General features: G+C 46.2%; 1 protein-coding gene across 1 annotated transcript in view; it reads right to left on the reverse strand.

The window, feature by feature from the left end:
- Positions 1-799: 799 nt before the first annotated feature.
- The window catches only part of CTNNBL1 (catenin beta like 1), a 56,581-nt gene continuing 35,835 nt past the window's right edge, over positions 800-21,545 (reverse strand). The window contains exons 12-16 of the mRNA XM_074156993.1: positions 16,316-16,413; positions 15,131-15,211; positions 8,624-8,761; positions 7,924-7,996; positions 800-2,197 (exon numbers count right to left, since the gene is read on the reverse strand). Of these exons, the coding sequence (XP_074013094.1) occupies positions 2,109-2,197; positions 7,924-7,996; positions 8,624-8,761; positions 15,131-15,211; positions 16,316-16,413 (479 nt within the window). The 3' untranslated portion in view covers positions 800-2,108. The remainder of the gene's footprint in view (positions 2,198-7,923; positions 7,997-8,623; positions 8,762-15,130; positions 15,212-16,315; positions 16,414-21,545) is intronic.

Here is a 21,545-nt window from a genome sequence, read left to right on the forward strand (position 1 = left end):
AAAAGCTCTCTTATACAAGAGGAACATTCATTAGGAGCAGGCTGAGCTCCCTCCAGCAGCACCGCTCCGGAAAGCGAGCCAGCCAGCCACTAGGGCAGGGAGGGGTTTTCAGCCCCGAGTCTCCATATTTAGTAACCCAACTAATGCATCCAGAATGGAAATGGTAAGGGAGGAGAAATTTCCTTTCCAAAAGCAAAACTCCAGCTGAAGCGGCAACGCGGGAGAGGGGTTTTTTGCTCCCGCCAGATACTGCTGGAGGTTTTCCCCACCCGAGAGGAGCCAACAGAGCAGCGATCGTGCACCGCACGCCCGCACCGGGCACTGAAGTGACCGCAAAGCGCACACACGTGCAGCAAACCCGCTGAAATCAGATTAAAGGTGGTTCCATTTAGATTTAAAAAAACTTACCTTGTACTCAAGCAGTTTATAAGTACTATTTTCAAGACCCTCCCTGCCCATTTTTCCCCCCAAATATGTGGGGGGAACTTCAACTTTTCAGTTGAAGCTGTTTCATGTTCATTAAGTTCCCCTTACGTTTCCTCAAATCTCCTTCCTCGCATCCCGTCCCTTCCTCCTCAGCTTTTCAAACACAAGGGTTCTGTGAGACAGGGAACAATAGATCATCTTCCAGGAGGAAAACCAGAGACCAGCTTTGACCACAAATCCAGCCTCTGTGGTGTAGAAAGGGAACAACTCCCACACTCAAGTGAAAAAACTAAACACATGTGAAAGGGAAAAAAAACACCTTTAAGGGCGGGCGTTGAAAATAGAAGAAAGAAATGAGGAATTCAAACAAGTTCTGCACCAAAAATGTATTTTTGCAGCTTTTTGTGACTGCTGAAACCATGACTTCCATGTTGATCCCCCAAAAAACAGCGTTTGATAGCACCCAGGCCAGCAGTGCCTACGCAGTCATGATTGAAGGAAGCCTTTAAGCTTCCCTGACAATGCATTTTTCTTGGAGATAAAAAATGAATGCTGCCAGCATGCAAATCTCTCTAAATTAGGCGAGGCCCAGCTTGCCGGAGCCACGATGTTTTGTGATGACAGTCATTAACTTCAGCAGAAGAAAAGAGGATGCGGGAAAATATTCTCAGCTCCTTCTTGTCCCAGTTGGGAGTCAGTGCTCGGGGGAGCGGCGGGGTTTGGCACGCTGACATCTGAAATTACGCTGCGAGTGCAGAAGGGTAACAGGAAAACGAGCCGCAGTTTGTTCCACTGCCATCAGTCAGTCGGTCAGAGGCAAATCACTTGGTCTTTCTGCAGCTCCCACAGCGCACCTGCAAAAGGCTGCGGGAGTGGGGGGGTTTCTCTCCTCTATCGGTGAACTTATTGCTGCTATAAAAAGCCAGACTCCCGGTTCAAGAATCGGAATACTGATTTCCTACACAACGAGCACAGCCGAGACCTTAAGCCGACCGGGAAAGGAAGTCAATGGAATTTGGGCACTTTATTGATTACTTACCCTCCCTCTTAGCTTTGGGTATGACCTGGGCAGACTCACTCCAACACCCCCTTCAGGAGGGTGACAGATGACTGGCCCCTGCCAAAACTTGCCTTCGATTCTGACTCACCTTTGGGAAGATTTAGCAGGAACGGCTGATGTGGTTGATTCCCAGTTACCCCCTGCCACTGAAGAACAGTTGAACTGGACACACACCAATACCTCAGCCTCCCCAGTTTACACCAGTACAGCGGGACGTGCATTTTCATTAATGCATCAGGGTGGAATAACCTGCTAACAATCCCTTGAGCTACATGGGCTTCCTCTTTACCCTCCCTCTAATGCATATATGGTCTTATTGTTTCACACTGATCAGTGCAGCTTGACTTGGGGGGGGGGAAATGTTAAAAAGAGGAAAAATCTTGAACTGCCCTGCTGCAAGGTATGCAGCTGCAATCCCTCTCACAGCAGACTACTTAAATAACAAACAAGGAATTAAAAAAAAAAAGCAAACTATCTTTAATATCTCCAAAATCCCATTTAGAAGCAGTTTCATAGAAACATCACTTTCATCGCGCAATCAAGGCTGGAGGAGGGCAGCAGAAGGAGGAAGAACCAGACGCTGCGTCCTCATGGACAGACCCGGAATTCGGTCCCCGAGTTCTCAGAAATTCTCCAGCAGATCCAGGATCCGCTTCTGCTCACTCTCCCGAAACTCCTGGTTCTTCCCATCCCCGATGTTCTCCGCATATTCTGTGGGGGAGAAAAGCAGACAGACAACAGGCTTTGAGTGAGGTGCTAATGAACAACAAGCAACTCCTCTTGCAGATACCACAGCAGAATCTAAATCTACATCCACTGCAAACAACTGAATGGGAATTTATGCGAGGAGCATTGATGGTTTTTCCCCCCCATCCCCAAGGTTAAAGCTTTGCATAATAAACACCTACTGACCCCTCTTTAAAAGCTTTTGTAGCAAAAAGAGACTGCAGCAGGAACATATTGCTCTTGTCACTAAGCAGCACCCAGAGGCAGGACCCGTTCCCCAGTGTCTATCCATTCAGAAAGGTGACCATCCAGGTGCTCCTCCCAACGGAGGAGCTGTGTTATCCCAACAGAGCTGCCCACTGGCAGCTGCCTGAACTGGACAGTCATATCGCTGGCCTCTCTCAGCCCGAGAAATTAAAACACCGGCTTTCCAGGTCCCTTTTAACACTGAGTATCATCAGGGAAGGTCAGGCAGGGGCTGTTACACAATTGCTAAATATTCCTAACCCTGAGTTTAACCTGCCTGTTCTCCAAGCATCCTGAATGAGGATTTTTGTCAAGTGGAGACCAATTCCCCAATCTACAAGTGCTTTTAACCCAGATGGAAGAAAACACACCAGTTCATATTTAACTATAAAACAAAATCCTTGTCTTCAGGCAGAGGATACAAGATCCTGATTGAGGTCTTGCCCATCCGTGTACAGGGCTAAACACCATGGAACCAAAAATCTCCTCTCCAGCTCTCCTTCCCGACACTCATTTAAAGCTGGCAGCTCTCATCCCCGTACCAGCTCCCTCCCTCCTGCCACCAGAACCTGCATATTCAAAGAAGGTTTAAAAAGAAAAAATGAAAAGCAGGTTTTGAGCTGCGAAAGCAAGGAGCTGAACAAATCTTAGTAAATCAGGAGCAGACTGCCTGGTTAGACAGTGTTTTCCAGCCTCCGCCTTCTCGCATTCTTTCCCTTCTTCCTAAACAAACAGAACAGCTTGTATTCAGCATCTGAATGGTAAGTTGCTGTAGAAAGTTTGCTTTAATATTTATACGTTCAGCACTGCTACATGCTTCTGAGCTCCATCAAAGCCTTTATTATAAGAGCACTGAAAGCAGTGAGGACAGGGAGAAGTTAGCTGATGTGGGAGTCATCCCTCCCGCCTGCACTCTCTCTCCGTGTACAAGAAGCAGAGTTCTTTGCCAGGGCCTCTGGGAGAAATCCTTTTAATATTTATAAACTGCTACAGTACCTGTAACAAGAGCAGGCGGGCAACGCTGAGGTTTGATGCAAGTAAACCTGACCTCCTTGCTGTCCAGAAGAAGGGGGACCAGCACAGGGAACACTTCCCTCAGACGGAGGAGGAACTCTCCATTACGCTTAACGAAGACACCAGCAAGCTAATAAATTTGTTGCAGTTACCTACGTATTGGCTAATTGCCCAAGGGCAAGGCCCCAGCAGGCTGGCATCACCTCTGCTGCAGTTTGAGTGTTTTAGCAAAGGGCAGCATCTCAGCGTTTGGGGATCAAAACCTGCCACCCGCTTCTGAGAAGAGAAGACTGAGGGGGGATCTGATCAATGCTTATAAATACTTCAAGGGCGGGTGTCAGGAGGATGGGGCCAGTCTTTTTTCACTAGTGCTCAGTGACAGGACAAGAGGTAACGGGCACAAACTCAAACATAGGAAATTCCATCTAAACACGAGGAGGAACTTCTTTCCTGTGAGGGTGGCAGAGCCCTGGAACAGGATGCCCAGAGAGGTGGTGGAGTCTCCATCTCTGGAGACATTCAAAACCCGCCTGGACACGTTCCTGTGCAACCTGCTCTGGCAGGGGTTGGAGGAGATGATCTCCAGAGGTCCCTTCCAACCCCCACCATTCGGTGGTTCTGGCAGGAGATAAAACCCCCCTGCGGCAGAGATGGGGTTACCTTCCCAGGAGAAAGTGCCAGTTAAGGCCAGCGTTTAGCTCCATTTCTCCTGTCCCCTTCGGGCAGTACCAGAGCTCTCTATGAGCAGCTGTGTCCCCGCAGGGAGCTCGCAGAGGAGTAGACTGTCCCCAACAAGCCCTTTCTGTGCTTTATCAGAGTAAGTGCCTCTGAAACAGATGCAGCAACTGCAATTGCTTGTGTTTATTGCAGCCCAAGGGAAACTCTTCCCCGCCCGGTGCTGCCTCTTGACAGCTCAGGATACCTGTGTGAGGAACGGACGAGGTCCTCGAGGCTGGCACAGTGCTGGGACACCCGGGTCAGCCCCTGCTGCGGGTACTCGAAGCATCTGCACGGCAGGCAGCAGGCTGGTGGCCCAGCTCTGGTTTTAGCTTTAAGGGCTGCCAGAGTACTTGAACATACAACTCAAGCAGGGAAACTGCCGAGCGCCACTAATGACACTGCCCTTCTATTGTCCCGATGAGATCACTCAGACAAAAGCAAGCCACAAATTCCTCTAATCTTATCCAAAAGCTCAGCGTTTTTCCTTCTAAATATTTAGGCTTCCTAAGACTAAAACCCCAGTGACTCCCAAGGCAGACTGTTTACTGGCTTACCAACAGTTGCTAATGCTAATTTGAAGAGACCAGATAATACCCCCAGAACCAGGCTTTAAAAAAAATAAAATCTCCCACCGAGGTTTTATGTATTTACTTTTTTATTTAAAATTCCACTACTTCAGTGAGACAGCAAAAAAAATCAAATGTAAGCTCCCCCTGCCAACAGTTAAACAGAGCTTACACATTGCTATAGCTACACAAAGGGAAAGGACCTAAGATTGGTTTCTGCTTCATTAGACAAAATACAATGGTTACAGAACAGTAAAAATCGATAGGGAAATATTGAAGCTTGTAATGGATATTGAAAGCTATAAAGCCTGCTCATACTGAGGGACCACAGGCCAAATTTAGCACAGTCCTCATAACATACCTACCTTTTCTTTTTGATTACCCATGCTAACAGGTTTAGTTTATAGCATTCAGTAGGCATTCCACCTTCCTAGTTCCCTGATGTGCCCATTACCTTCACTGGAAAAAAAAGATGTATAACCAGGCATCTCCTGTCAGTGCTTCTGGGGAGGGCCCCTCAGTTCCTGCTGGGCTCCTCTGACGGCAGCTCCTCAAAGGGAGCAGGTACCAAAGGCTAGTCTTTCTGGATCAGTGAGGAACGGCGCGCTTTCCCATTCCAAGGACGAGTATCACTATTTAGAGAGGTCTGTGCCTCACTCCACTCCCAGTGAGAGAGATGGAGACCAGGAATTGCCAAGATACAGACAACACTTGCTGTCACAAAGACCAGTCTCCATCCCCAAAACATCCCCCCAGCCAAGGCAAACACCATTCAGTTGTTTTCTTCCAAAGGATAAACTACCTGTCCCGTTGCAAGTAATGCTTGATCTTCAAGAAAAAGGAACTGTGGGAGGACTGGTCAGCCTGCAGAAATGCATTTAATGAGCCTTCAGTTATTCCCTGCCCACTCCTCCCCCTTGAAAGCCCTACCATAAGAAAACAGTCTTGCTTCCTCGCTTGCATCATAAGTAATTCTAAGCAACCCCAAGGGATCCATCAGCTGTCAGGTTGCCAGAGAAACATGGAGAATATGTAGGCCATAAAAATCAAACTAAAAAACCAAGCACCTAATTAGTATGCAAAAATAGAAAATAAAAACGGAACAAGAGCAAAACACTGGAAGAAAAGTAAAAATAAACCAGTTCCTATCTGTCCTGAGAGCAAGTTGGAAAGTGGCCTGGAAATGTTTCAGCCAAGGCTCAAGGCTCCCGATCTCTCAGTGATTTGGGATAGGGTTGCACAGTTCTGACACCAATTAAATTTCAGAAATCCCCCACTGGCCCCCAACGCTTCCAGGGTCCACAACCAAACCACTGCAACAGGCAAGCTGTGTTCAACAAACCGACTCCTCTGGAGAGGCTGGTGCTTGTCTGTGGTGTCCATTCTGTTAAAAGTTGGTGAATCTGCACTGACAACGTATTTGGACACAGGTGTGTAACTACTGAAAAACTTAACTTTCACCAGCACAGACTGCAGCTAAACTCAGTGCTGCTCCTACTGGGCAGGAATCTTCTGGGCCCCATCCCCATATTTCACCAACAAATTTATTTCTAAGGTCATCGACAACTGTCATGTCAAAAGCCTCTAAAACTGGCAAGCATAAAAGCTGGGGACAGCTGAAGACACAACCCCAAAATACGGTATCCAACACCTGTATTATTAACGTGCCATGTCCAGCCTCTTCAGGCAGAGAACGCGTTACTGCTGAGAGCACCGGACCCGCTGAACAATCCACAGCTTGCAAGACATGATAAAACCACTGAAAAAGTTTCACAATGCAAGTCACTGTCTGTGAAAGTAAGAATCGGATGAAATTTTAATGCAGCTGCCCTCCAATTCAGCTGAGTATGTAAATCAACAAACCAGAGACATGAACGTGAGGTGTGTAAATACAGCGAGGTGTGCGGACAAATCCCTTGGGCACCCGTGGCCCCAGTCAAGCATGGGAATCTGAAAGCAGATGCACGACAGGCTCGAAGTTGGAAATGGACAGTTTGGAAGCAGGAATTGTCAAGTATCATAATTAAAAGCAGAAAAGACATCCTCTCCAGTCCTCTCTGCTCATCAGCAGGCATTAAGTTGCACTTGCTGGCAAAGGACAAGGGCCAAAGAGATTGCCTACAGCTGCAGGTAATCTCACACTGTCAGAAAATCGCTCTTAATTTCGTCATACCAGCCAGCCTTCTGATCCCCTTCTTCCCTGCATATGGGAAGGGAGAAAAACAACAGGATCTGCAAGAAAAAGGCTGCCTGTACCTGCCAGTGTTGAGGGGGGCGGAGAAAAGGCCAGGAGAACACCATTGTTATTCCCAAAGAAAGCAGAGACACCGAAACAACACAACCCACAGCCCATTACCTCCGGAGATGCTGCCAACCTTTCTTTCTCTTCAGAAGAGAGAGAGATTCCTCACCAGAAACACCACAGAGCCGCAGGAGCAGATACATCCTGCACAACCCTCTGCTAATTAAGGAGGCACCTCCTGTGGGCAGCAGATTACCAGCTCTCCAGCTAAGCCTCGCAGCTCAGAGGGGGCTGTGGGGATAGTCTGAGTCCTGTCCTCTCCTTTCCCAGTTCAATCGGCTGCTTCTGCTGAAGGACAGCAGGCTACAGATGAGAGTCACAGCTCAAATAAGCATTGCTCTAATTCAACATAAGCATTAAAAATAACAAGCAGTACTTTAAAACCGGGATTGCAAATCACAACAGCTACATTTTAAAGCTACAGAGGATACTTTAATGCTATAATCCATATTAATCTGACGCTAAGAACAAGACAAATACACCACAGATACTAATATGGTGCAGATGGTAAAGTGCAGGGCCATGTTAATGAAAGATGAGACTCCACTCTTCTTCCCTCTAGCATGCATATACACTTCCCTTAAATATTTACTCTAGAGTTAATGTCAGCAGTGAGATCCAGCCAGTCTGTAGCTGATGGCAGCATGATGTGCTGCTCCGTGACAGTGTCCTAACTCCAAGGTACAGCGTGTCTCTTACCAGTGTGATTCCAGCCCTGCCTACACCTCAGAACACTGCTCAACTGCTGCCTGAAGACGCTCATGAAGTCAAGGAGAATTACATGTGAAGGCTCATCCTAGAAAGCAATGACCAAACTGTCCCCAGTAGAGATGCGACACACACATAGGAATATCTCAACTCACCCTTCAGGATGTGTCGAACGATTTTAATGGAGCTGCCTCTCATGTTCAGAATCTGATGGACTCTCTGACGAATCTGATCGGGGATGGGAAAGAGAAGAAAGTCATATCAAATACAACACAAAATCATGCACAACCTCTTTTTCCCCTTCTTTTTTTGAGGGAAGAGAAGGAAACGCTGAGCACCACAAAACCCAACTCAGCCTTGCCAGTCCACAGTCCCAGAGCACACACTCAGAAACATTCAGGAAGGCCTCTGGCACAGATACAAGTAACCACATAACATATTCACAAATCCCAGTATGTTCATGCCAGCAGAGGTGCAGTATTTTGCACGGATCAAGAGAAGTCACCTGCTGTAGTCTGTGCTCTGTGAGGCCTTCTATGAGAACATCCCCTTCCACTGCTCTCTCAGCAGTGGCATAAATAGGGCCTTTCCATTTCAAACTGTGACCTCACTTATGGCAGACTGTATGAATTCAGTAACAATGATCAGCTGCTGTACCCACTAATGCCCTCCTAACTGCTATGACATGATGAAGCTGTATGGATAAAAGTGCAATAAGCAGGAGGTTTCCTCCAAAAAAAAAAAAGGAATTAAAGAGGAGATTATTCAATGAGGCAGTATTTGCAAAGATTTAAAGTCTTGTTTGTATCACGAATGGAAACACAGGTGATCTGCCAGCCTTGTACACAGCTTTACCTGGGGAACATTGGCATTACAGATCTCTGCCATGATGTAACAAATGAGCTGCAGAACAAAGAGACCAGCATCCAGGCGACGGAGATAAAATTCGTCTTCCATGTCGTCGTCTATTATCTCTCCCCGACGCACCATGTCCTGTAAAGCAACACAAAGAAAAGGTGTGATGACTGCCTCTCAAAGTACTTCCCATTAGTAGTGGCATACTGTTGGTGATATTTGTGGTTTCTTAAGAACCGATTTATTCCGCAAAACATTAACATCCATATATTTCTCACCAAAGAAGTACTTCTTTTAATAATTCATTTAAATTCACAAAACACCTTCATTCAATTTTGAACAAAGTTCAGCCTTTGCTGGTTGTGAAGAGTGTCCATCTGCAAATTAAAATTTTAATTTAAACATACAAATTACGTTTTGAAATTGAGCGATTAGAGCCTGTGAATATGGAACAAACCAGTGTATCCATTATTTATAAGTTCTTTGTCAAAATGGAACAAAAAAACCTGCTCTTTTACTGGCCATTTGAGGGTGCTGTTAAGCAGTGCAGAAGATGACTCCAGCAGACTCAAAGACCTATCAGGCTTCCAACTTCATTGTCGACTGATGAATGGGAAAACAGGTCCAAAAATTCCGCACAAGCACAGCTTTACCGTGCCTAGCCTTGCTTTTCCAGCTTCATTTGTTTGGGATGCTGACAGGGCCAAACCCCAGCTGGGGTCTGTTCGCAGAAGACCACTGGCTTTGGTGGGAATGCTGACAGTTCCTTCTTCCCATACAGCGTTTCACCAGCGAGACCTGCCCAAACGGAGGCCAAAAGCAGAAGGCAAGAGGCCATTCCATTTGTCTTGTTCAGACAGAGCATCTTCTTCAAAACACCAGCAAAAGCAGCCCAGGAATACACTCAGAGCGGTTTCCTCCTGAGAAAGACCAGCCACGTCCACCAGCCGAACCCGCCATCCATTTTCATGGAGAGCAACAGGCCAAAATAACTGATGTCATGGGTGACCTTTTGCATTTGGGGGTTTGTTTTTTCGGTTTTGTTCTTAAATAAAGGAAGCAGCTTGTCAGACCCTGCTAGCTCGCTGCAGCTCGTGTGATTTATTATGCAGCCGGCTGGCAGGTGGGCACACACCAGCGGAGCAATATTTTCTCATTAGAGCCATCACCAGCAAGAGCACCGGACCTGTAACGCTCAGCAAGAAGCGCTTCCTTGGGGTGCACACACTCCAAGAAAACACACACAAGGTCACTGGCACTAAAGATGATGTAGGGTACCAGATCTTCCTGTTTTGTCAAGCCAAGTCCTCACATCTGATTGTAGGTAGAGTCTTTTAGGCAGAAGAAGGGAAATTAACCCTGTGCACTTCTCACTGGGGAGGGTGCAATGGATGCTCACCATAAAGAAATCTGAGTAAGTGCCTTAGAAGTACAGCTGTTGCCTCCTGAAAGTGAGAGAGGAAAGCACAGGGAATTAAATGCTTTCCTCCTAGAAACCGAGCTTGCCAGTGAACAAACAATTTAAGTTTAAAAAACCAATGCCCAGTTACCAATGCCACGAAGTCACTGCTAGGGCTACACTCCAGGATGTTTCAGCATCAGATCCTGTAGACTCCAACATTTACACAACTGTAGTTTACTCCAGGTTCTCAAAATCACAGGCACAGGCTTGACTGGGCAAAACTTGCACGCAAGCTCTTGCCACTGAAAAGAAAAATCCAATTTTGTGCAAGGAGTGACTTTCCCCACCCTACATTCGTGCCAAATTGCATGAATCTGATCAAATCCAGCCTCTAAAGCTAAGCAATGTTGAGTCTGGCTAGGGAGAGACTGGAATATTGACTGAAATGTCCAAAAACCCCAATCCAGGAATATGACAAGGCACTCATTCCCAAAACCACTGCTTACCCTCCTCGCTGCACACAGGCTTATTGGCTATTCTTCTCAACGGTGCTAAATTCCTGAACAGAAAAAACATCAACAGGCCAGGATTTTGAATCTCCAGAGCAGGGAACAAAGACCACGTCTGTTCTGTATTCTGATCCAAGCACGGCGATCACAGGAGCTGAATCCAGGCAACTGCTGTCTTGATTACACAGAGAAGGCAGCAGTTATAACAGCCCCTCTCGACAGAGAGGCAAGATTATTTTGTGCCAGTAAATTAAGCAGATATGAATTAGAAGACAAGTACAGTTTTAAGGTGCCTTTTCAGTCTTTTTTTTTTTTTTTTTAACCACAACCACCCTTTAAATGCTAATCTGCCTCCCAGTACAGTACCAAATAGCCACCTTTCCACTTTGTCTCTCTTTCAAAGCTGTCAAGTCGCTAACCTCCAAATGAGCACTCAGATGCCATTTCTAATCTGCCAACAATATGTACTGAGATGCCCCTTGCTGATGGGAGAAGACAGCAATAAGATGGGCTTCTGTGAAGGTAAAATGAGCTTCTCTCACACTAATGAGGCAGGACTGACAGGCCTCGAGGTGTCAAGTAGAGACTCAAAACCTAAAGGTACAATGGATCTGCCAATGATATGCCAAAGACCACATCTATTCTATGCCCTTACTGGAGCAGGGCCCAAAGGATTCTCCACATCCTCCTCCTCCCTCACCTTCCATCACCTTCCCCTGCACACACAGCGGGGATGGCCATGGATCGAGGACAAAGAAGACCACCAGGATCCCGGTTTTACCTCCTCACCGGGTGGGACAGTGAGGCCAGTCCAGGTCATTAGAGATGAGAAGGCTCCGAATGGTCATGCATGAAAACAACTATCGTAACTTGTCTCCTACACCAAGTACAGATTCTCTCCACTTACTACCTTCTGTCTGTATTACTGAGGTGGGCAAGTGATGAGAGCCATGCTCAGGAGGTGCTTTCAGACCACAGGCAGAGAGCTAAACTCAAGGTCATTGCTAAGCCCTTGGTCAAAGAGGACATGCAAGAGACAAGGACTGAGATTCGCAACAAGAGAGGAGCAAGTAGAAACCTCGGGTGAAGTCAGACCATCATAACAAGGACTGCCCAGGACCATCATAGCTGGGACAACAATTTCTCCAAGAGCCTCTTTCAAATGCAGAGGCTGCAGAACACATGGTCTCTTCAGCAGACTGACCACCATTTTCCTTGAAACACAGAAGGGTTCAGAGCAAGCCTTGGTCAGGCATGGACTCTGCTGCTGCCAGGAGAGCAGGCAGACATCCAGGTCACATCAAGGTGACCAAGAAGCTCTCAGAACCACATAAGAAACCACTCGAGCCCTCCGCTGTGGGAAGGAATTTCTTCATTTCTGCCTCACATGCAGAAACACGCTTGAATTTCTGTAAATTGAGCCACCAATCCCCAAGAGCTGAAAAGCTCATTGTGATTGCTACAGAGCATCCCATCGCTTCCGAGGCAGGAGAAACAGAGCAGCAGCTCCTACAAAAGCGTGAGCTCAACTTCAGTGGCGAGAAACGGGAACCACGTTAGGGCAGTCATCTAAAAAGACCCATCAGACTCAGCAAGAAAGCTCAAAGCTCACCTCAGCTTGGTACAGACAGCACGATTCCAGCCCCACTCCAGAACACGTGCGGCCTCCCGTGAACAATCGTGTGCTTTTCACTTGCACTAACACAGCCCCCGCTGGGACGTCCTGCCCTCCGTACAATTCCAGGCAATTTGTTTTTTTTCTAAACCAAACTGAAACACTGGGCTAACACAAATTCCTATTTCCGTTATCCCAATCTGCCCTCATGCCGGGAGTTCCACCTCTCCATTTCAAGGATAGAATGACTTAACTGTAGCACAATTAGCATGTAATTTGTAAGTCATTACAGTGCAAAGTGTCTGGTGAGAATATTTTATCGAATAAACCTGCTGAGCATAATTTTCTGTGAAACTATAAAAATATTAAACCATCTCCTGTCTTTTCCTGCCATCTTTAGAGATCACTAAGGCTATTGCTGCCACCTGTAAATTATACCTCATTTTAAAGGGAGTTAAAAGCCATAGGATTTTACATCATTCCTGCAAAAGAAATTTAAGAATTTGAGACAGGAACAAGATATTTGCTAGGTTTAATTAACTAAAAACTCTGAGAAAAGTGCTAAGACAGGCATCAGGTGTTGGAGACAAATGCTCACGTGGACTTCGCTCCTGAGTTTTACGTGGCAATTAGGGTAATCACTAAATTATCACCTCCAATCACTTCTGAATAGATGCCACAGAAGCAAACAAATGGGTAACACTGAGAAGGGACTCAGTGGACCTTATCCTATTTCATTGTCCAGATTAAGGGGGCAGTCATTAAGACCGCTCTTCCTCAGAAATGGCTGGCTTCAGAAGTTCTTCCCCTCCCTTCTACCCTCAACCATTCCCACACTTTCACTGCCATAGGCTGAAGAGCTGGGCTATAAATCAGATCACTAAAATAAGCCAAGTTGAAAGAAAGAAAAAGACCTGCAAGAGCAGCAGCTTCTTATGCCAGCTGCACTACTAAAGATAAAACATTGGGTATGATACACTCAGTCACTCCTTGTATAATCAGATTTTCAATTCTTGTAATGCAAGACTTACACCAGGACACTCTGTCCATCAGACTTGGATCTCACTCTCAACAGTATAGGCTGAACCTGTAAACCTCATCAGGTATCATTTTTCTTTGGGGCAGGGAGAAAGGTGAGGATCTATATAACCAGATTTTTGGGGTACTATGTCCCCTACTGCAAGAGAAAGGTCAAAAGCCCTCAAGTGACACAGCACAGTTTCTAAAGGACCCAGTGTTCATACCATCCACTTAAATGATTCATGTGTCACAACTAGAAGCATTAAAGTGCTCCATAAATCCTGCCACAGCCAGACAATGCTGTGATTTGACACACAGAATGATGGCTTTCTCCTACTTTTGCGTGGGGAAAGCGCTTGAGCCACTTCAGATCTCAGGAGACAGTGTCCCACTGATCATTTGAGGGTGCTACAAAACAAAGCAAATGATAATTCCAAGAGCATTACAAGCTAGGAATGAACCTCACCATGGTATTTCATACACATTGTGCCCAATATATTGCACATAAGATGTTTCTGCTAAATCCTATTATTACCTCTAATAGGAGCAAAGAATTGAGATCCATTTATTCTAGCCATTTCAGCCTACAAAGCCCTAAGTCAGGCAAAAGGACAGTGACCTTTTGGATACAAGAGAAAAACCTCATATTCTTACGGTTTCTCTTCTCTTGTGCATCAGTAAACATGAATGGGTTAACATTATTAATTAAAGAGCTTCTACACAAGTGTCTTCACAAATCCCCTTCACCCCTGCTTTGTGCTGGCTGCTTGCTAGAGGTGTTAACCTTTGCAGGATGCTTCAGGATCTTTTTGGATAAAGGAAACATACACCAGCTCTGCACGTTGCATTTAGGGCTCTATAAAGCGGCTGCTGATACACCACAAGGCTTCAGCCAGAAAAATCCATTCTAGTTTTTGAGCTCCAAAACCCACACACCAACACCGAAATGTAAAGAATAAATAATCTCTTGCTCTGTTCCGAGGAGGACGAGCGGAGCACGGAGGGACAGCAGGAAAGGGTAAAGGCTGTTTTTCTTCAGGCCACCGTTCATTTGTGAAGCTGCAGCTGTCCATATGGAGCTGGCAGCAAAAGCAACCCCATTCATCACTCGCCCCCGTGCCTTTTTGAGCAGCAGCAGCGCTGCTGAGCTCCGATGCCCTCAGAATGTTTGCCAGCACCCAGAGAAGTGGCCTTGGCCGTGGGCAGACAGCTGTTTGTCGGAGCCTGGCGGGGGGCTGCAGCCCGTGGCACGCTGAGCTCGCCTCGCATGTGGGGACGGCGGCTGCAGTGATTACTCTCCGTCAGTGCTAATCAATCTCACACCCTCTTCAGTGCTGATACAGATAATCTTGCGGGAAGCTGGCCAAGCTCGCTAACAGCTCTGCAAGCTGCTTCCTGACTCCAACAGCTCGTTCTCTTTCAAAAAGTCTGTTCCAGCTTCAGTTCCAAGAAAGTACTGTGTGGTACCAGGGCTCATGTCATTCAAAACGATTCACTGCTGGTGAGCAGGGAGCACACCAGCCTTTGGCTACAGCCTCATCTAACTAATCAAAATAGACGCTTTCTCGCAGCTGATCAGAACTCTAAAGACCAGGGTAGGAGGCCTCGCACGTTATCATGTAATTGTCTCTCTGCATTTCACTTACTCTCCATCTGCCAAACCAAGCAAGACTGCAGCCAAGTAAAAGTGAAGGCAAGTTGAAGCACAGACTTAGACCCCTCCTAGTAAAATTCACTCCAAGAAAAGGCCAGAAGCACTTGCCGTAAAGAAGTTCTCAGCCTATTTTATCGGAGGTTAACTGGAAGCTGGAGAGCAGGACAACAACAATTAAGAGTTAACAGTGCCAGTATGAGGGCATGGCTCAGAAGAGTGACCTGGCTGAGCCAGAAGTTCTGTGCAGATGACATGCCTGTGCAGAGGCATTGTAGACATGAGCTGGCAAAATTTAAGCAATACATACGTGTTTCTCTCCATCAATCTTCTTATCAGCTGCCTGCATTGCATCCAGATACTTAAAATACAGTTCCATCAGCCTATCAACCTGCAAGGGCAGAAGAGAGAGACCTAAGCAAGAAAAAAGAACAATGCAATCATCTTTAATCCTTCATGCTATGTTGTTTTCCTCCCAGCTGCAGTCTTCACAAAGTAACAGGCAATTCTGTCACTCACTGGAAGGAATACATTACAGAAGGACGCTACAAGTGTTGGTCGGATGAGCACGCTGAGTCTGCAGGCGTTTGAACGTATTCCCACATCACAATATGGTCTCGTCAGCTCCAGCTAAAAGGCAGCAAGAAGACACGTGTCTCCAGCTCACTCTGCTATATTATCGTTCTCCAGTTCTCCTGGTTTCTCCAACGGACTTTTCTGTCTACGCTGCATGCAGCCAAGCTTATTTTAAATGTATCAGACGTGTTACAGCTCCCCTGCTCTCCTCTGAACTGTATTAGGCAACTGAAAGCCTATCTAGTAATGGGAAATTTCCTGCAGTTGGCAGAACAGGTTATGAAAAACACCTTTAAGACACACTAATGAGGAATACTAAAGAACCACTATTTCCCCAGTGACGGAATTTACAAATCCCTTGGGAATTACTGGTTTGCAAAAGCCGCTGTTTCTGTTTCACAGTTGTTTGATCTATCCACCACCATGTAAATATTTTGGAAAGTAATTCCCAGAGTAAACACCACTGAAATGACACATTCTAGGGAAGGAATGGGGAATGTCAGAAGTGTAGTATTGCAATACCTAAACTCTCTGCAAAAGAGGTTCTGTAGAGTAACTGGCACCTTTCCACACTGCCCTGGTCTCACAGAGCCAGCACAACGTTAACACCACCCAACACGTGTTGTATGATCAGGCTTCAGCAGAGAGACACAGGACTGAGAATCGCTACTACCACGTCCAAAAGCACCAGAAAAAGAGTATATATGATGTGGGAGGCCAAGCACTACAGGCATTTCCAGTTCTCCAGTTTGTAGATAAGAACATGAACGAGAGAACAATGGCCTGTGAGAGCACGAGTACAGGCAGTTACAATAACGGCTTTTCAGTAACTTAGCGAGTGTACACAGGCACCCTGCCGTTATTGAGTACCCTCCCAGCCTGGCAGCCCGGAGACTGCAGACACACATTCAGCACTCACCTTCTCGCTGTCATTCTCTGTGAATTTATTCAGTAACCGTGTCCTCTGCTGCCCTCTCAGGTTTCGCAGAAGGGAGGCCAGGATGGAACAGACATGTTCTGGAGACACAAAATGAAAATTGCATGCTGAGATCAGGAACAGGAGCTTATTTTCTCTGTAACATGCCATTAAATTTACTACTAGCACTCCCACATGTAGCCATTGATAAGCGGAACCCTGGTTCCCTCCCATTCCTGGTGAGAGGCAGCAGAGCAGCGGCGAGAGCATCAAGCCATGTTTGCAGGGAGCAGAGACACCTCCTCGCCCATCACAGCCCAGCCAGAGAGGTCTCCTCGGGCTCTGATGCACTAACTCCTGCTTTTTTTCCTTGGTGACCTGAAAAAAGTGCCTTACGTAAAGCACAAATTCTGCTCCAGTTTACCTCCCCAGGCTGGCACGCCTGCCCAGCAGCACACACTGTTTTTGGCACAGCACGATGCCTTCTCCTTTGGGGCTAAAAGGAGTCCTGGCCCAAGCCAGCACTGTCATTCAAACAACCCTTAGTTGGCCCAACAGGAGACGGTTACTGAAACAGGAAAGCTTGAGAAAGGAATAACTGTGCCAGCCTGCAGCTTCTGCAGAGACTTAACTGGTATTAGCTGGAGGAAAAAAATCCTCAAACAAACCACTTTTTATTTACAGAAAATCCCGTGGATTGAATATGAATGTGCCACAGCAAACCAGAAACGATCAAATGAACGTGTTCTACAATCTTCTCAATCTCACTTGGGGGTCATATTTTACAGCACAAAGCTTGGAGCCAAGTAAAAAGTCAACGTTGCAAGCACACGAGAGAGAACATCTGTGCTAACGTCCAACCACAGCTTCACTCCGAAATGGGACTGAACCAAGTGTCTCGAACCCAGGGTCTCCTGAGGAGCAGGACCGAGCTCTGAGGACTTCTTCTGCAGGAACATGGGTGTCCCTTGATGGGGGACCACCAAAGGAGGTACCAAAGGGCCACGTGGTTCTGCTGCTTCTGTGCCTTGCACCCCTTTCAGAAGCTCCACCTGAGCACAGGTCCCAGCACAGCCCCAGTACACTGCCCCTCATCAGCGCGGTCCACTGCCTCACCAGGGTCAAGTGGTGGTCAAAAACACAGCATTTCAGAACGGGGCCTTGAGCTCTTTGCTCCTTGAGGGACAAAAAGCAACATGATCTTCACCAAAAGCACATTTTTTCATGTAGAGCATCTTGCGCTTCTTTAACCACTAATATTTGGCTGTACCAGGTTCTGTGAAGTACAAAAGTAAGTGCTTCTCTGTGTCCTTCACCAGTTCTATATGCAATTTATATACAATATACATACAAATTCATGCCCATTTTGAGGCAAGCTCTCAGGTTGCAATCCTCATGCTCTGGCTGTTTTATTTTGCCCAAGAACACTTTCCAGGGTGGAGGAACCAACCTGCCCCGGGTGCAGTGCAAGGTGAGAGAAAGAGCCCAGGGCAGGCGTCCACCTCTCCTTCCTCGTGAAAGGGAAGCAGAGCGGCCACACACCGCGCATCTGCAGCCCCAGCATCACAGGAGATGCAGAGATGCAAATCACTTGCAAAAGGTATGCCAACAGGAGAAACGACACTGGCAGTATCGAAGAGTATATGGTTTTAATATGAGGAAATAAAAGCCAAACACAAAGGCGCAAAGCAAATGAGACAGGCCTGAGTTTCTCTCCCTTGCCAAATCACTTGGTGTTGCTTCCTGCCTACAGGTCTGCATGAAGCACAGCCCTTATATTTTAGACATCTCCACGTACTCCAAACTGTAACTTCGCCAAGATGTACCACTTTAATCTTGCTGATTAGGACTGATGAAAAATAATGGCCACAAACATTTCCTCAGCCATGGTGGTGGGCAGGGGAGAAGGAGTGTCAGGATTTGTTGTTTTCAGAGAGGAAAACACAACGTGCAGAGAAAAGGGATCATCACCTTATTGCCGTCAAACCCTTTTAACATGCATTTCCTCGGCGCTGCCTAGCCTGGAGCTATGAGAAGCCTTGATCGACTGCACCAGCGGACAAAGAACCAGCGACACCACGGTGTTTGCGGCGAGCTTCCGCGCTACCTTCCAGCCTACGCTTCCGCGGAAAGGCAAAGTCCAAGCTGTCCTGCCCTCTCTGCAGCACGGATTATCTGCACGCTCCATAAGGGCAACAAACAGAAGAGGCTGGTACACCCACACGCACAACCCCTCCCCATTTCATTAGCTACTTATAAATGTAGCTTCCTTAGAAACAGATTTCTGCCCGAGGTGGTGTCAATTTTTCATGTAGCAAAGAGATTGGGAGAGCTGCTGGCAGGAGGAGCAGGGGAGATAACAGGTTTATCGGGTGGCCAGCACCGTGCGGCTGCTCTGTCATCTCGACAGGATAACACGGGGGTGAAGGATGGCTCTGGGTATGTCAGTGCACGCTCTGGCTGCAGAGAAGCAGTTATTCCACAAAAAGCGACACCAAATTAAGTGTCAACATTAAAAAAAAATACTGCAAAAGCCTCCAAAGTCCTTGCAAGATCCTATTTTCTAAAGGTGAAAAAAAATACAACAAAATGAAGACTTTTTTTTCTTTTTTAAATACACCCCAACAGATGCTCTGCTGTTTTAGAAAGAAGCCAGCATTCTGTATTTCACACTATTTTTTCCCAAACCTTCTTTTTTTGGAAGCATTTAGAAGTGTTGACACAGTATTTTAGTAGTAATATTCTCACCAATGATATATCTTCATTGCTTTTTTCCAATACTCCTTTACTAGGAAATGTATTCCAGCTGTCATTTTTGCTTTGGTGTTCATATGCAGATATTTATCCATTTTATCAATAAAATCTTTGAAACTACTGAGAAATCTAAAGAAGCTGACACAGGTTTTTTTAAGAATGAGGTTATTCTTTCAACATATAATTCCAAAAAATCCTGGTTATATTTAGTTACCTGGTCAAAACGTTAAAAAAAAGAAATTTACTGAAATATTTCTGAACTATCTAAACCTTTTTCTTGATCAGTTTCCTGAAAAAAAAAAAAAGCATTAGTGTGTTTTACACTCCCCTCCCCAAAATCACAATTATGCCGTGATGCAACTCCTGGTCCAATAAACACCAACATCCATGTGCAAGGACACAGCCAAAATCAGGGCAAACCTTAGGGTAAGAGAAGTGTTATGGGATAAGTAGATTAATCCATTATTTGATGAATTAAAGCATTCACACGAGTGATCAGAAGCGAGAGGCGTTAACCAGGGAGTGAAGGTTTCTGCAGACGTGGGCGTCTCACCATTTTCCCACAAACTGCACCAATATATATCTCACATATGCAGAATTTTAAATGTCCATAATCCCAATATTCGCTCTGGGTTGGATCTTCTTTGGAAAATGACTAGTAGCTGGTGCTATTCCGAGTCCTCAGAAAGCCAAACCTGCAGCTGCCCAGCTTTGATCTCAGCTGACAGACTGAGGCCACAAGCTGCACATCGCCCACGGGCGACACCTCGGGCAGCCTGCCTGAACTGAGTATTTTGGGAAACTTCTCAATAATCGTGCCAAAGCTCAGCCAAAGCCCACATCACCTGCACAAAAAGAGTCATCTTCAAGGAGGGCAACAGACAAGGCCAGAGGCAGAAGTTGCTGCCGAGTCCCTATTTCTAAGAACAACTAAAAGTATTTCCTTTGAAAAGCAAACACCAAAATGAGCCATGCTCAGCACCACCGAAGATTCCCTTAAAGGAATAACAGTTATCAGCTGGTATGCATCAAGAACAACTTTTTTTTTCGTATAAACATCCCAAAATCTCACAAACTGGTGGATGTGGGAAGACAGAGGCTTCTTTCTTCTTAGCAGATAACCCTGTTTTCTGTCCCGGTGGCTGGTTCCCCCTGCAGGTACCATGACTCTCCCCGCTGCGAATGCACCGTGCCAACCACATCCCGGGCTCTGGGCATCATCGCAGGTGCTCACCCAGAGTCCTTCTCAGACCAGCATCACCTCGGACGCTCGGGAGCCTTTCCTTCTCCAGACAGGCACAAAGACTTCAGAATGCCAGCAGTGTTTAAAACACCCTAATTAGATCGATCTTGACTTCAACTGCGGCGTGTTGGAATACAGATTAATCTATTCCACGGCTGGCACTGGCAGCTGCAACAGCAGGAGGTCCTGTCAAATCAAGCCGTAACATTACACTCCTCTGCCTTTATTATTCCCCCCCCCCCTTTTTTTTTTAACATTTCATTATAACGGACATCTGCCTAGAAGGGGAAGAAGCTCAAGCACGCACCCCTGCAATACTGGCGCAGATGAGGCAAGAGGAAGGGGAAGGCGTGTGCTTCTGGGTGCATCCACCATTAGGGGGATGAGCAGGGCATTCTTGCAAACCCAATAGAATACATTTAGGAGCCTTCTGTCTTGTCTTCTGTATCTTAAGATAAACTGTGGTTTCTAATTAGGAGCAGGAAAGTACCAGAAAAAAACCCTTCAACCTCCTTCAGAAACTTCTACTCTCTACCCACTGATTTTACTGATGGGTAAAGTGGGGCCTGGAAAGGTCAAAAAAGCTCCACGCGATGCCCCCATTGAGCTGGAATCCAAGCATCGCGCTGGATGTAAAACAAAATTCTTGCTACCAACCGAGAAAATTTATTTTTGTGATGTTCTCGTAGCTGAGAATGCTAACTTTAATTGAGATAAATTTAACTCCGCACTCAGCATCGTGGCTCATTCAAGTAACAGATTCCTGTCATATTCTGGAGGGCTGATGGCAAAATAACAAATTGGCCTAACAAAATCCTGTTTAAACAGACTGATGCCTTCCCTGGGTACTCACTTCAGAAGACCACCACATGAAAAATAGTTTCTGCTGGCTAGCAGTGTGTGTTGTGTTCATAAAGATACTCTATATCAGGCCATTTTTCTGGTGCTGCCTATTCACTTTTCCATGCCCAGGGAGCTTAGTTCTGCAGCAGGTTTTCACTCCAAGGGTTTTTCTGCCTTTCAGTGTATGTTACAAAGGCGGAAGGACAGATTTACTCAGAAATGGGTTTTGCTGCTGTTGTTTTTTTAAAAGAAGTATATAACTGATTATCTCCAAAAAGAGGTGAACAGGCAAAAAACCACAGCGATAGGAATTCTCATTTGGAAATTGGCTGAACTAATTCTCAGGTTATCAAATTAAGCATTCCTAAGTAAAACTGACATCTAAGTCAAGAG

This window comes from Numenius arquata, chromosome 12 (assembly GCF_964106895.1).
Source record: "Numenius arquata chromosome 12, bNumArq3.hap1.1, whole genome shotgun sequence".
Classification (NCBI taxonomy): Eukaryota; Metazoa; Chordata; class Aves; order Charadriiformes; family Scolopacidae; genus Numenius; species Numenius arquata.